The 15,794-nt window shown below is 39.7% G+C and overlaps 1 protein-coding gene across 2 annotated transcripts in view; it reads left to right on the top strand.

Annotated features, from left to right (window-relative positions):
- LOC124141794 (band 7 protein AGAP004871-like) overlaps positions 1-15,794 on the top strand; it is a 131,746-nt gene that overhangs the window by 48,115 nt on the left and 67,837 nt on the right. Inside the window, exon 1 of one of the 2 annotated variants that reach the window (XM_048388952.1) lies at positions 3,547-3,768. The exons of the other annotated variant lie outside the window; for it this stretch is intronic. Within the exon in view, the coding sequence (XP_048244909.1) occupies positions 3,705-3,768 (64 nt within the window). The 5' untranslated portion in view covers positions 3,547-3,704. Of the gene's footprint in view, positions 1-3,546; positions 3,769-15,794 lie in introns of those variants that run through there. 2 annotated transcript variants of the gene reach the window in all.

Below are 15,794 nucleotides of genomic sequence, written 5' to 3'. Positions count from 1 at the left end.
GAGTGAGCATGGTTTTACGTGGCTTTTAGCAATATTCCAGCAATATCACGGCGGGGGACACCAGAAATGGGCTTCACACATTGTACCCATGTCGGGAATCGAACCCGGGTCTTCGGCGTGACGAGCGAACGCTTTAACCACCGGCTACCCGACCGCCCCTAAAAGTCCATAGATGAGCTGTATAATTTACTCAACCGGTTTCACGAATGTGATTTTCAAGAGTACAGTTATACCTAAGGAAGAGAATATATGGATGTCAACTTCTTTATTATGAGGAACACAACGTTTCGGGTATATGCTTACTCCTTCATCAGGTGAATTAATGCCATGATGCAGAGATCATATATTTGTACATGTAAGGACAACAAAATTAATAAGATAACAAAAGGTGGAAACTAACAAAGGAAGCCAACAGATGAAATGCCTTTCAAAGACCTACAGTTATACCGTTGCACTCTATGCACTCGCAATGCACTCTAACATGGTATGACGTCATAGTGCAATCTAAAATCTAAACTCGTTTCATAAAATTGGTATTACACGGGAGCTCGTTTAGTATGATAATTCTATATATTTATATGTGTGCAGTTGGTGTGCAGTGCTGTGCTGTGCTGTTTACAACAACTGTTCAAAGTACATAACTACCGCCTTTTGTGAACATGCCATGTGATCAACACATTAATATTCGAGTCTGCTCTTCAAACACGGTGCACTTGTATGACTACATCCTGGACATAATCGACATGTCCCATCACAGAAGACAACGGATAATGTGGGCCACGTAATGGGTTTTCAAGCAGCGCGGGGGTATGCGCGCTCGGTGCTAGACAATCACACGTGATAACTTCTTAAACAGTAACACATTAGCGAATAGCATTCTTTATAATGCAATTACACCTTAAATCTTGATATTTTTGACAAATATCACGTCAACAGTTGTTTACTTAAACCCACGTTCAGGTAGAGGCGCCAGACAAGGCTTTGTTTGGCTTGGTAATGTGTTCAGATTATAGCCGTAGCAACCACAGATGCAACTGATGGAATATTGTTAAATGACTTGGTAGTGGCGATATCACCTTACCACCTGTATTCTGTATGTGTCGTACGATCAATTCCGCGGAACATAGATTCCAACTTGAAAATGCAGATTTAAACAAAATGTATTTCCTCACTCATGATCGATGCTGAGGTTAATTAGTTCCTATTTTGTCATTTTGCAAGTTGGACAAGTTAAAATTATACTTTGTTATTATTAGAATAATTTGTGTGCAATCAGTTAGCGTATTGGGGATTGCAGAAACTGACTTCACACATTGTATCTATGTGGGGAACCAAACCCGGGTCTTAAGCGTCACGAGCGAACGCTTAACCATTCGGCTGCCGACCGCCCACTATCGTGATGTATCTGTTCACAATCATAACAGGAGCGACCCACCCAGATTCCAAACGTACAAGTTAGCTACGGACCAGCAGACTGAAGTGAGATACATCCACTCTCTCAACATGCGTCGAGTGCGCATGTTAGAACCAATCGAAGCACTCGTAATTGTGTTCTCGTTTCCCGGTTGTGCCTATGCTTACGGGCATATTCCTAACAACAAACTCTGTACCACGTCCGTGAACTGAAAACTTAAACAGAACGCAACATGAAAAAATCACTTCGTAGATTGTAGCCAGCAGCAATCATTCGAAAATGTGGAAAACATATGTCTATATTATCATCCTCGGCATGTGATAAATTACTGGAAATAATAGCAACATATTTGCATCATTATTAACGACATATTATTGTCACGTCATCAACTATACGAACTCGCCTGTTTGCTCGCAGTGAACCACTTTGGTACGACCGCTGGTCCATCCATCCTCTGAAAAACCCATCCATCCATCCATCCATCCTGACAACCTATCTACCCGCCTTTCCATCCACTCACCCACCCGACAAACCGTCCATCGATTCTCTCATCCACCCGACGAAGCGTTCATGGATCCCCTCACCAACCCGACCGTCCATCCATCCTCCAAGCCATCCAACCACCCGTCCTCTGACCAATCCATCCAATCGTTTGTCCATCCTCTACTAGACCACCCACCCATCCATCTAATGTCCAACACGTCCTCCCGTCTATCCATTTTCCACCCGCCACCACCTCCCTGATCACTCATCCATCCATCCTCACACTCATCCATCCATCCACCCACCCACCCACCCACCCAACCGTCCACCCGTAATATCACGAGTTAACACGATCAATGCGCTGCTTATGTTGTGCAATCACAATACATCAGTAGTCATGGATATAATACTGTTGTTTGTGACGTTGCCATGGAAATACTTAAATATTGAAATGTAATCACCTTCAATCTTCTCGGTTGCCAAGCCATTGTTTACCATTCCATCGTGGAGTTCTTTGCACATCCGTTGAATATTGAAATATTTTTTTCAGGTGACCTTTTTGAGCGCTTAGCGTTGTATATTTGTCTATTTCCGTCACATCACAGTGTTTTCTTACTGACTTTATTAGCACAGTAGAATTGTCAGGTGAATGTCACCAAAAATAAATACATTTCCAGGTGACCTTTTGGGTTGCATGGGGTGAGGTGGGTATGGGTTGGGGTGGGGTGGGCATGGACTGGGTTGGGGTGGGCGTGGGTTATGATTCATACCATGTAGATTTGAGAATATTTTAAATCTATTATCTCTCAGATTCTTGGTAATTGGCCTCTTGCGCAAAACGAACTTAGCGCTACTTTTTCAACACTGACTTACCACAGTCTTGGATATCATCGCATATCCGGGCCAAGCTTATTTATAAAGAAATCAACCGCGAAGATCCGGGTTAGAAATGGTCTTCAGTAACTCTCCATTCCTTAAAAATAATGGGCCTCGGCCCCTGCGGGGCCTCTGCTCCATTATTTTTAAGGAATGGAGAGTTACTCGGACATTCCCCTATACGTAATAATGCTGAGTGCGGCGTTAAACAAAAAACAAAACAAACGATTATAGAGAAATCAACCAGATACGTTAATGACTGATAAATAAGAAAAAACTTCTGTGTTTCTCGGATGTTGTACAACAGTTAATTTCGTTAGAAAGAATTATTCTTTGTATTCCACTTCCTCATGACGGGACCATTATGTTGTTTCCGCCGATGCAGCGAACCGTTATACGTGTAAAATCAGTACAATGTCGCAATGACAAATAGTTATTGCATAATCCCTAAAGACATTTTCAAATATGATTCACTTATTGAATTAACCCTTCCAAACTTTGGATAATGTGCCTGCAATATGTTAGATAACGTTTCCTATGTATAACTATTAAAGCCTCATTGTTAGCTGTATTGCCACATCACCGCATGTTGGTTTGCATCAATCCGGCGTTCACCGCGATCTACAAGTGTTCCGTTTTACATATCGATCCCTCCCAACGCCGCGGCCACTGAGAGCGAGGTCTATTTGTATTCAACTCAGGTCCTGTTCCATTTCGTAATGCGCTATCAGTAGTTGTTGATAAAGCATCATCTCTTCAACTCCGAGCACCTTGATTGGTCAGTTCCAGAGTTCATAATGTCACGAAGGGAATAACAAAAATTATATTCAAAGAGTCTAAATATTGCCTGCGAAACACTGGCCAGACACCACATAGCAGGTGTTGCGAGTTTGCGGTGTAACACGCTGGGGGTTCTCCCGTTCCCAAACCAATGGCGGATAACAAGCCTAATTCAAGTCACGGGCCTTCCGAAGATAGGCAGGTTGTGTTTGGAGGTAAAGTAATATTTTCTCATCAGAAAATCTTACGTGATCGTGACTGGCTCTAATTAATGATTCAATCTACGTGATAGGATCTGTATTTGCAGTTGACAGTACCTGGTCGCGTTGCTATCAGGACATGACAAGTCCAGGAAGCGATGCTCAGACAAGGTGCACCATTGGTGCCAGTGTTGAGACTTTGGTAAACAACCTGGTGCACATGCCGCGGTAGTGCCAGTGAGTGGAGGCCCTGTAAGGGTAGTATTCTTTGACGCAGTATTGACTTGCAATGTCTTGTTTATGTAATCTGGATCTAGTTTTGTGGACATGATGGTAAGGTTTTCGTAAGAACACTGGCAAAATGACACACTTTCTCAGAACTGTTTCAGCATTTCACTCTTAATATCTTTCTGAACAATAAGTCCAATAATCCCCAAATATGAAATTTTAGTATCAGCAGATAGAATAAGTTTCTTTGATTGTTTTGCCGAAATCAAGAGTCTAAGATGTTTGAATTGGTTTTTATTCTTTCAAGAAATATGACCCCGTGGAAAAAAAGTTCAGATGGCTAAATGAAGAAATTTAACATCTTTATACAATTTCCTTCAAGTGGACTGTGAAAGAGGAAAATTACTTGAAAATAGGCTATTTAAAGCACAGTTGTGGCAATTCTTATCAGTAGACACAAGTTCCGTAGCACTCATTCCTGGGGCTGATTATTGGGGGTGGGGATTGGAATTGTAACTACTACTGTAATTTACTGTCTCTCGTGCAGCACAGGCGGTAGCTGGTAGTATGTGGAGTATTTTTACCTTCAAAAAAACTGATATCCTTTTTCAAAACAATTCCAACAGCATTTTCTTGGTAGGTTGTAAGGAAAGTTCTGACAGAATAAAAGCGACCAAATTAATTCCAAATTGGCCAAAAGCAGAGTTGACTGTACAACACCGACTGTATCTATCATAAGCATGTTAAAATGAATCACTATCAAACAATGGTATGATTGCCTCCATGGTCTGTAGGTAGAGCATCCTCCCGGAAAGCGGAAGGTCAAGGGTTTGATCCCTGTCCGTGTCATACCAAAAGACGTTAAAAGATGGTAGTTGTTGTTACTCGCCAGGCTAACAAAAGGGCTGGTTTGCTCAGAGTCAGTATAATGTGTCTGAGTAGGGTATTGATATTAAGCTGTGGCAAGGTATCTCTATGGGTTAGTACAAGCAGCCAGCCACACACACACACACACACACACACCGGTGGCACCCATCACAAACACATGCAAAGTCACTGATAATAAACACATGCAAAGTCAAGTCAAGCAAGAATGATTAAGGAGTTTCATAGTTGATCACTTGGATTATGGATGTATGAGCAAACATTTCACAAATGTGAATGAAGCTAAAACAATTCTTCCAGATCCATTAATGTGTGTGTGTGTTTGTGAGTTGGGTTTAACGCCGCTTTTAACAGTATTCCAGTTATATTGCGGCGTGTCAGCTTAATGTGGGAGGAAAGCCCGAAGTGATGCAGGTCTCAGACGTTTACCACTTCGGTGAAACCCACGAGCACGGGTATGGTGCTGACAAACCTAGAAACATTATCGAGGCGAACCGGGATTCGAACCCACAATCATAGGTTTCTGGCGTGCCCAAGGGATGCAACTCTGCACAGCGAATCGCAGCACCTTAGACGACTGGGCCACCCGTGCCCCCAGTTCCATTAATGAATTTCAGTAATAAAAGCAGACCAGTGTTTTACAAATGAGTCAGCTCTTAATTTTGCAGATTGAAATTTTTTACAAAATGTTCAAATGAGGGTAGGTTAATTTCCATCCCTGACGGGTTGGTAGTTTTGTTCATTATTAGATCCAGATCTTGAAAAGGAATCCCCTTTGACCCGACGGTGTTGCAATGCATGCTGGGACATACAAGATCACCTGACTAAAGTGAATGCTATTGAGTCAGGTGACTTTGAGTCATTTCACAGGTGGTTAGTCAGGTTTCAGAAATATAACCATAGAATATGTATTTTGTCCCGAAACATAGGGATTCTTTTTTCCATGTGATGTGAGATCCCAAGTTAATTGGTTTCTCCTTTCTGAGATTTTTTTGGGGTATGTTTTGAAGTGCTGATTGAATAAACTTCTGTCTGAAACATCCCACCAGTTGTAGAAGGCTTCGTGGGTGATTGGGTAGATTAGACATGTTTCAACACTGTAACTAACTGAGGCCTGATAGGTTAAGTTGGTTTACGAGACTGACTGACAAAACGAGTTTATTATCTTGCAATGTTAAAACTTGTTTGTTTTTTGTTCCTTATTATCAGTACTAATCTGGAAGTTGGCTATTCTTTGTTGTTATTTTTGCGACCACTTACATTGAAGTTTAGGTCAAAATTTGTGGAAACCAAGTAATAAAAACTGCAAGGCCTTATCAACACAATTACATAATTCACTACCGCTCCTTTTCCTAAAAGATGTATGCATGCTTCAGACAAGACTAAATTATTGACCTTCTTTCAACCCTATTCACATTTTATCCACTGCATCGTGGCAGTTTGATGGAGAAAATCCATAAAATGAAAATATAATTGACCTGGCTGGCTTAAACATATTAAACATGTTGCTATGTTTGATATGCCAGCATTAATCATGTTCAATGCCTCCTCAATGGTTTATTCTTGTGTCCCGTCGTAATATTGAATTTGAAATTTTCTTTTTTTCTCATCTTACCAATCCTATATTCTAACAACAACAACAACAACAAAGATATACTTTTAAAACTATTTAAAAACATATATTCAATCGAGAAATATATTGCTATAAAAAAGGATGCCAAAAATAACTTTAACAAAAAAAGGTCACCTTTATTCTCAGTATTTGATTCATAGCTCGCTGTTGATACACGATATGTTTGAGTCTGATTGTGTGTTGCAACTGTTTTGGTTTGAAATAGGACAATGTTTGTTTCCAACCCTTTAATTTTTTGAAGAGTGTATTGTGCCATTCTATGCAATCCAAAATATGTCTTTGATGGAATACTGTATTAATCTCCAACTCTGGGAACAATAAAAACAACAACAACAAAAAAGTTAAATCTTATTTCCCTTTAAATTTCAACCACCAAAACCTGAAATTCATTTACTAAAAGAGCGGCCCAGTGGGTAGTGTTGCAGCCTAACTATTAAATCATTTTTTTGTCGTGGCTCAGGCTTGATGCCCCATTAAAGGTCACCCATTCCTGGTTCCCTATCTGGAATATTGCTAAAAACGGCTTAAATTTCAACTCACCAACTCAATCCTGACTTGTTTAAGGGGCGGTCGGGTAGCCTAGTGGTTAAAGCGTTCGCTCGTCACGCCGAAGACCCGGGTTCGATTCCCGACATGGGTACAATGTGTGAAGCCCATTTCTGGTGTCCCCCGCTGTGATATTGCTGGAATATTGCTAAAAGCGGCGTAAAACCAAACTCACTCACTCACTCACTGACTTGTTTAAGGTATGTTTTTTTCTTCTTCTTGTTCCTATAGTTGCTCAATAGCCGCCCAAGGCATTTTTATTATAAGTCACATGAAAAAATAACATTTGAAATCACTTAGGTTTCTCATTCTTTGTTGGCAATGGATTGGCTGTAACAACAGACACGCGGCATGCCCACACTTAAGCATGTTTAGCTCCATTTTGACAAAGAGTGTTGAGTTTGGACATGTTAAGATATCGATTCTGTCTGTTCTTTAAGTTGTTTCAAAAGTTAGATAACTGTAAGGGCAGGACATCAGGTAGGTCATGAGAACATGAGATTCATTAGACAAGAGGTATTTGCTGAAGAAATCGATCCATCTTAAAAGTTGTCTTGGTATATCTTTGGAGTTTCTAGCCAGAAAAGCAATGTTTCAAACCCTGTGTGTGTAAGAAACAGACCAAGGTCAGGGCTAGCCTAGAGGGTAAAGCGTTCACTCGTCGCACTAAACACCTGGTTTGGTTCTCCACATGGGTTCATTCGTGATTGTGTGAAACTCGTTCTAGGTGTGCTATTTGTAGAGCGTGACACGTGACTACCTGGTGCAATTACAGATTTTCAGTGTTCCATTTACCGTATTCGACGTAATAAGCACCCATGGCGATATTTGCTTATATATTGGCAAGTGAACAATCTCATTTAGCACCCCTTCCGATTGATCAATGTACATAAGACTTATTAATTCGCGTATAATACACATTCGTGTGCTACATGCACCCTTAATTATGGGCAATTACATTCTGGAATAATATTTTTGTTGTACATAAACATTTCAGGCTGTCAGCATAAACCACAAAATTTATCTTTCAACTCTGTTTTTTTCACCAAAGTAATATTCTAATAAGAGCCCTCTATTACTACTTTTGAGTGCGCCCTGGGCGCTTATTACGTCGAATATGGTATATAATTTTCATCACCATTTTGCTTTTTATGCTGAATGAAATCAGTTTCGACAGATTATCAAGACTGATTATTCCCTGAGAGTGACGTTTTGAATCTCTTGTTACATCACTAGGCAACTGATCATAGATCATCTGTACCTGTGAATGAAGGCTGTACGTCCTTCACTACAGTAAAGGCTTGGGGCTTCCACAATACATCATTCATAATAATCTGTCACTCCTTGTAGCTCATTGGTTATTCTCTTAATTTTGTTCAAGGTTATTGCAGATGGCAGAGACCCAGGAAGATCTGGGTCTTCAGCAGCCCAGGCGACTATGCTTGTTGTAAGATGCGACTAACGGTGGTCAGGCTTGCTGACTTGGTTGATGCATGTCATCGTATCCCAATTGCGTAGATCGATGCTCATGATGTCAATCACTGGATTGTCGGGCCCCGATTCAGTTATTTACAGATCGCTGTCATATAGCTGGAATATTGCTGAGTGCGGCGTTAAACAACAAACAAACAAACAAACAAACAAACAAAGCAGATGGCAGAAGAGCCCAGTGCCTTGGGCCTGTAGATTGAACCAAGTGCAATGCAATGGGGTTACAATGTCCAGAGCTCCAGATAAGCTTTTGGTGTTGTGGGTATTTTACCCATGCCTTTTAAAATCATTGGGTATCAGTAATTCTATCTGGGTATTCAAATTTCTGTTATGCACTAGTTTTTACACATGTGGGTATTTAAGTTAAATATTTAAAAACACTATTCATCTAGTCCCTGCAAACTGGTGTCGTGTGGGTTCGAGACCTTTATAGGATTCAAAAATACCACGATACTTCCACAAGAAAGTGTGATGGCAAATGGTCATGATGTAACTGTCATCGTAGAGTTTGGGCAAGGTTGACGGAATGCCTGTTTATAATTTCAAAATAAGTTGCTGATTTGCTAATCGAATACGCAGAGTTACTTCACAATATTTTGATGATACGCACAAGTTTTATTGTTGTAGCGTATCTGTAATGTTCGTTGCGTATTTGATACACTTGGATTTTATTTTACTGCGTATTTCTGCATTTCTGATGCATATTTTACGCAGATACGCAGCTTATCTGGAGCTCTGAATATCTGAGCAAGATTATTGTGTCATTGTACCCTGACAATGTCAACACTTTCAAGCATTGCTCGTGCTATCAACTAATGGTTGGCCTTATCCAGACATGATTGTTTTCAGGAAGATGAGATTTAGCTGCAATATTGCTGAGTGTAATGTTAGATACTCCCTCCCTCCATCTGTTTTATAGGAGGTACGAGTGGCCCAGTCTAAGGCGCCACAATTCGCTGAGCAGAGTCGCATCCCTTGGGCACTCCAGGAACCTATGATCGTTGGTTCCAATCCTGGTTAACCCTGATTGTGTTTCTAGGTTTTTCAGCACCATACCCATGCTCTTGGGTTTCACCAAAGTGGTAATCACCTGAGATATGCATCACTTGGGCTTCCCTTCCAAATTAAGCTGACCTGCAGTGATATAACTCTGGAGTATTGTTCAAAACTATGTTTTAAACCTCACTCACTCACACACTCAGGAAAAGGCTGTGCATTAACATCACCGATTCTAATGAATCTATCACCATGGAAATGTCGCTGGAATAACCATACAGTGATCAAGTGATAAACAATCCAGTTGTGCTGATGTGCTAGGATTAATGCTCTGAGTGAAGTGAGTCAGTTGGCGCTAGTCTTGAAGACGTTAACAAGGCATCCAATGACCCTTGAAGGCTCCAAAGCTCATGGACAGCCAATTGATATTTAAACTTGTTACTAAACGGTGCAGTCATCTGCTTTGCTGCAAGCAAGACCACGCAACAAAGACAAATATCACAAGTCATTTTATTTTTACTTGGCTTACAGATTTGTAGACCCTTAAAATGAGGTAAAATATAATTCCAGTTTAAAAGCATTTTTTTTATTAAAAGCCTAGCCTGATAATAACACTTTTGAATGAATAAAATCACTAACCTTTTCCCTGCCTGACTTTGACAAGAGGTGCACATTTGATGATTCAATTGTTAGCTCAAATACTATTTGTAGTTTAACTAATATTCTAGTGTGTGATTTGTTCCAATGAAAATGCTGTAAAATATTTAACTTTCCTAACCCTGAAAAAATATTGAGAATTTGAAGTTTTACCCTTTTTTCTTCTTCCAATCTTATATTCTAACCAAAACAATAATATAAAAATTAAGAATCTAATTATATTTTCCTTTCAATTTCAACCAACAACCAGTGTTTGAGAAGGATATCTAAAAAACACATCCAAGAAAAAGAGGCCAAATGGGTTGGTTGGGTGGTAGTTAAAGCATTCATTTGTTATGGTGATGGCTTCGGTGTGATGCCCCTAAGGGTCACCCCTTTCAGGTGTCCCCTTCTGTGATATTGCTGGAATATTGCTAAAAGCAAAGTAAAACCATACCCACTCACAATGGGCTGGCTGTTGAACTGTTGGTCTCTATGGTGTACCGGTAAGTGAATGAGTTGTTTTCTGTCGCTCTTAATAGTCCTTAATTTTGACAGAAAATGAACTTCCAGTGATTTATCTACACATGCACAGAGAATGGACTTTACCAACTGCAGTCTTTTCAGCCACATTTCTGCATCAAATGTCAGTAAAAAGTGCCTAAATGAGAATTAAGAATTTCCAATTCCTGTTAATATAGTTATAACTAATATTATGGTTTGGTCGAGATGACGTATATGCCACTGATAGCAGGACCTACAGAAGAGGAAGAGTAAGCAAGTTCAAGTTCTTGTATTGAATTCAATGTTAAATTACACTGGTAAAATATAAAATATTTCTCTGAAATTAAGAAAATAATTCTTAACGAAATCCCAATTTTCAACGAAATTAATTTGTCCCCCAATTCAATGCATGCAAATAGTACCGGGGTTTGGAATCCTGGAAATATCCCTGTCTTGTGAATGTAAATGGGTTGATTGTAGTGCTTGGACACAGACATACAACAGTTGTAGAACCATGATCGCTTGGATAGGAGCCCTGATTAGCTTCAGTTGCTCAATCGTAACGAGAGTCCTGACAATATCAATTTTTAATCATAACATTTCTCTTCATTTTATTTTTAACATTTAACGTTAAATGACTATGAAATTCTGCTTTTTGTTAAATAAAAATGTTCATTTATCATAGAAATGAAAAACTGATATATGACTAAAAATACTCATTTTTGCGGTAATATGAATTTAACATTGAACTGCTATTGATGCAAGTGTGGTTTACTTTCACAAAAATATCTAAGGCAATTGAAGACTAAAAATACACAGAAAATTACTACAGATATGTGTTACATACAGTTTACAGAAACAGAAAATGGAGAAAAATTGAATCTGGATATCTGCATCAAACCTTCAATTGTCTTGGTAATTTTCATATTTTTTGTTTCACGCTTAATTGAACAAAATAAACCCCCCAAATTGGACAATTATTTTTGAGTGTGTCTGGGCCAATTAGAACTGGGAAGGTTATAAGTTTCATGCTGTGTCCATATCAGGAAAACTACATATTAATGAAACACGCAAATTATTTGACATAATGTTTGCTCCATCATGCTATCATGTTCAGAATCTACATTGATGCAGCAGATGTTTCCAAAAGAACTTCATCAGTCCCGGAACATTCTGTAAAGATATTCTGGCTGCGTGCAACATTACACAAGATACAATTCCACATTTGGGCCAGGATTTTTATATGCTTGGTTTACATATAGTATGACCTGAATTTTTACAAATGTGGAAACAAAATTAAACAGTATTCTTTTTTTCCTGTTGTAATTGTTACCAAATTTTAGTCATTCTAAAAAATATCAGTAGGTCAAATAAGATGCAAAGTGACCCTTTGATGCGTCATTCTGAAGAAACACTTTTTTCATGTTTTATGTTTTTCCGGGCAACAGAACTTGTTAAATGTTTAAGAAGTATGTCTTTGAAATTCCTCTTTCTTTATGTTTTGGCCATGGACCCAATGTTTTTTTAACAAAAGAATCTGTAAACCAAATAATTATGAATAGAGGCCATACCTTATATACAAAGTATAACCATGATGTGTTGTGTTAGCTGAACATCGGCTGGAATACAAATCAGCTAAACATGAGTTAGAATACAAATGAACCTGTATGTGTGCTACATATCAAATCAATATTCAGTTTTGTATTTGTCACGTTTTCGATTCTGTGTTTGTGTGTGTTTCTAAAAAAAGTAGGGATATTCAGATGACAGATGATTACAGAAAAACTAAAAGGTATTGAATGCTGGTAATGGATTGATGAGAAAAAGGAAGGACTTGGTGCAACATGACAATCAACAGAACTTGTTGGCTGTGTATTGTAAGGGTGCAAACAGCCAAGAAAGACGACAGGTGTGTAGTAAAAAAGTTAAACTTTTGACAGGATGTGATCAATAATGGGTCATGTCCCCACGATTGGGCACACATTTTATTATAATGCATGTCATGATGGGGATCAATATCCCAATAACAATATGAGGGAGACTTGTCCACTACTCTTGCAACACCTGGCCCAGTTCGGCTAACCTGGCAGGTGGCCTTTGACATTGGCGTACATGTCTCCCGATTTATGTGACAGATGTGCTCTTGGGGGGAGGTTAAGACTCATGGCTGGCCATTACATTGTGGTGATGTTTCCTGCTGGAGGTTGTCAGTTACGATACGATCACAGTGGGCACGAGTGTTATCGTCTTAAAAGACAAACGTAGACCAGCATAGCGCAAACGGCACAACCATTGGCGCCAGTGTCTTGTCTTGGTAGTACCGTCCACGGACAGTATGCAATGTCATTCGGGCAGTCACAGTGAATCTGCCCAAAAACATCACAGACCCATGACAGATCTGTCATTTGCCTTGATGTTGGCATGACGTTAGTTAGGGCCTACCAGACAAGTGGGGCGGCCGGGTAGTCTAGTGGTTTAAGCGTTTGCTCGTCACGCCAAAGACCCGGGTTCTATTCCCGACATGGGTACAATATGTGAAGCCCTTTTCTGGTGTCCCCCGCCGTGATATCGCTGGAATATTGCTAAAAGCGGCATAAAACCAGACTCACTCACTCACTCACTCACACTCACTCACTCACTCACTCACTCACTCACTCACTCACTCACTCACTCGACCAACCCACCCACCCACCCACCCACCCACCCACCAACCAACCAACCAACCAACTGACCACCTATCCTGAAAGTCCAAACTGAATCTGGAGTCTTCTGGAAACATTACATGAGATTCCCCCAGTTTCTCTGCTCTGAACAAACAACACTGGTGTCTGGCTGGTATGTGGCTATTTGTTAGTGGTTCAACACATGGTCTCTAATCAGAAGGTTTCTAATCATATGGTCAATAACTTAATCTCTGGTTGTGTGGTGCATTTGATTGGCTGTTTGGGCTCATTTTCTGATTAATGGTTTCTGATTAATTGACACTTGGCCTGTGTTGTTGACCTATTACACCCTGTGTGGAACCGTTCATTAACATTTTGTGTCTACAGAAATCTGTTCCAAAGGCTGCAGATCACAGATTGAGACACATTGAACATACTAGCTGCTACCTCGCACTGTTCGACAAGTTTGATGCATGCCAAAAGACCTTAGGCATTCATCATGTTGTAGATGACACATTCCTTATCTAATCACAAATACGATATTAAGGCAAGTGTAGAGAGTTTAAGTGTTGCTGCAGATAATGAAAATCAACACTACAAATGGCTCAGAGCGATTTTATGACCTTTCACTGAAGCGTCAAAATCAAGAAGGACCTCCACATGCACAGAGGAATTGCATGGTGCAGATTCAAAGTTTTAGGTGTGTCAGGGCGTTAAGTTTTGGTTTCGAAAGTATTATACATACATCATATATACAGGTGAGTGAGTGAGTGAGTTGGGTTTAACACTGCTTTTAACAGTATTCCAGTTATATCGCGGCATGTAAGTTTAATGTGGGAGGAAAGCCCGAAGTGATGCAGGTCTCCGACATTTACCACTTCGGTGAAACACACGCATATATACAGGATTCATCTAGGATTTCAAATGAAGTGCCTTTGACAAGCAAACTTTGAAAAACTTGTGATATTGTAAAGAAATGGATTTTTTTAATGTTTATATTTTTGTAAATGATGAAGAATCCGGAAGTTTTCAAGATTCAAATTGGAAATGTTTGCTGTTTTGCTGCAAACATGGCACCAAGTTTTGGCCTCTGAGCAGGTCCAGATAAACCCCTGATGCAAGAACAATTTATTATACAGAAGGATTGTACTGGTTCTGTACGTTTAGAGAATGTTCAAGTTATCTCCAACATGACATAGTTTTCCTGATTTGTTATCAAACACTGACTTTTGGTTACTGAAGCATTTGTTTACTTCTGTCATATACAGTCAAACCTCTTTGTGTCGAACTTGATTGTGTCGAATTCCTGGTTGTCTCGAATTCACCTTCCGGTCCCTGCGACTTACTTCCATATTTACTTCCATATTTATCCTGGTTTATACTCGGATCTGTTGAACTGGATGTTTTGGAACACTCATCTTCCTGAGGCAAGGGTGTTAACTGACTTTGAAAAGTCCAATTCCCTCTCTTGCTGAACAAGGCTGGAATTCTGGAGTTACATTTTGGCTGGACTAACGAGTCTATGCATAGTCCAATCATAATCTTGTAACGAACTAGACGTCCGGTTCCTAAACAACATGGATTTCAACGGACAGATTTTGGTCGATGGATTTGCAAAGCAAGTGTACCGGCAACTGATCATCGACATGCTTTTTCTTTTTATGCTTTTATCAGGGTGCTCAAGTGATTTGATGCACTTCACGGGGTCAGACCCGTTTTGTTACAATATAGATCTTGATTTTCGATCAGATCGTTTTGACTGTGTGCTGCTATTTTGTTTGAAGCAAATGCTTGTGATATGAATGATTGAATCTGATTGGTTAGTAGGAGGTTCATGGAAGGGACATAACTTGTAATAGCCACTGGTACGATTGAGTCTCGAAATTCCAGCCTTATTCGGCAAGTGTGGAAACTGGGCTTTTTATTAAACGTAAAATCCTCAGGTTGTCGCAAACTATTTGGGAGTCCCAAGTATCCAAATGAATAAAATCCCCTGACGACTTAAACAGTTCAAAATAAGAAATAATGTTCATAGACCCACACTCGCCTAACTTTCAACCCACTTCACAAAATTGTCAGAATTTATCGCCCTGAAACGGAGTAAGAAACCAAAGACTAGATACATATAGTAATCTCTCATAAAATGATGTTTCTTTTCCAGAAATTCGCTTTGTTGATTGTCTCAAATCCCGGATAGCTCTAACTTTGTTGCAGGTCCCCACGAGTTTGACTCAACAAGGTTCGACTGTACTTAATTCTGAACAAAATTATTGATTCTATATTGTATCATGAATTCATATCATCATTTCAAGCCACCATAGATATCTGAATCATTTGTGAGAGAAGCATGTTGCATATTGAAAGGAATAGCAGAATCTGACGGAAACTGTTGTTTGAATTCAGCAAATATATATTTCCTGGTTGATTGATCGGTGTTTGTGACAAGCGCCACCTGTTGC

Source organism: Haliotis rufescens, unplaced genomic scaffold, assembly GCF_023055435.1.
Source record: "Haliotis rufescens isolate VD_foot unplaced genomic scaffold, xgHalRufe1.0.p SCAF_8, whole genome shotgun sequence".
Lineage (NCBI taxonomy): Eukaryota > Metazoa > Mollusca > Gastropoda > Lepetellida > Haliotidae > Haliotis > Haliotis rufescens.
The sequence above is the reverse complement of the archived record's forward strand: the minus strand, read 5'-3'. Positions and strand labels throughout refer to the sequence as shown.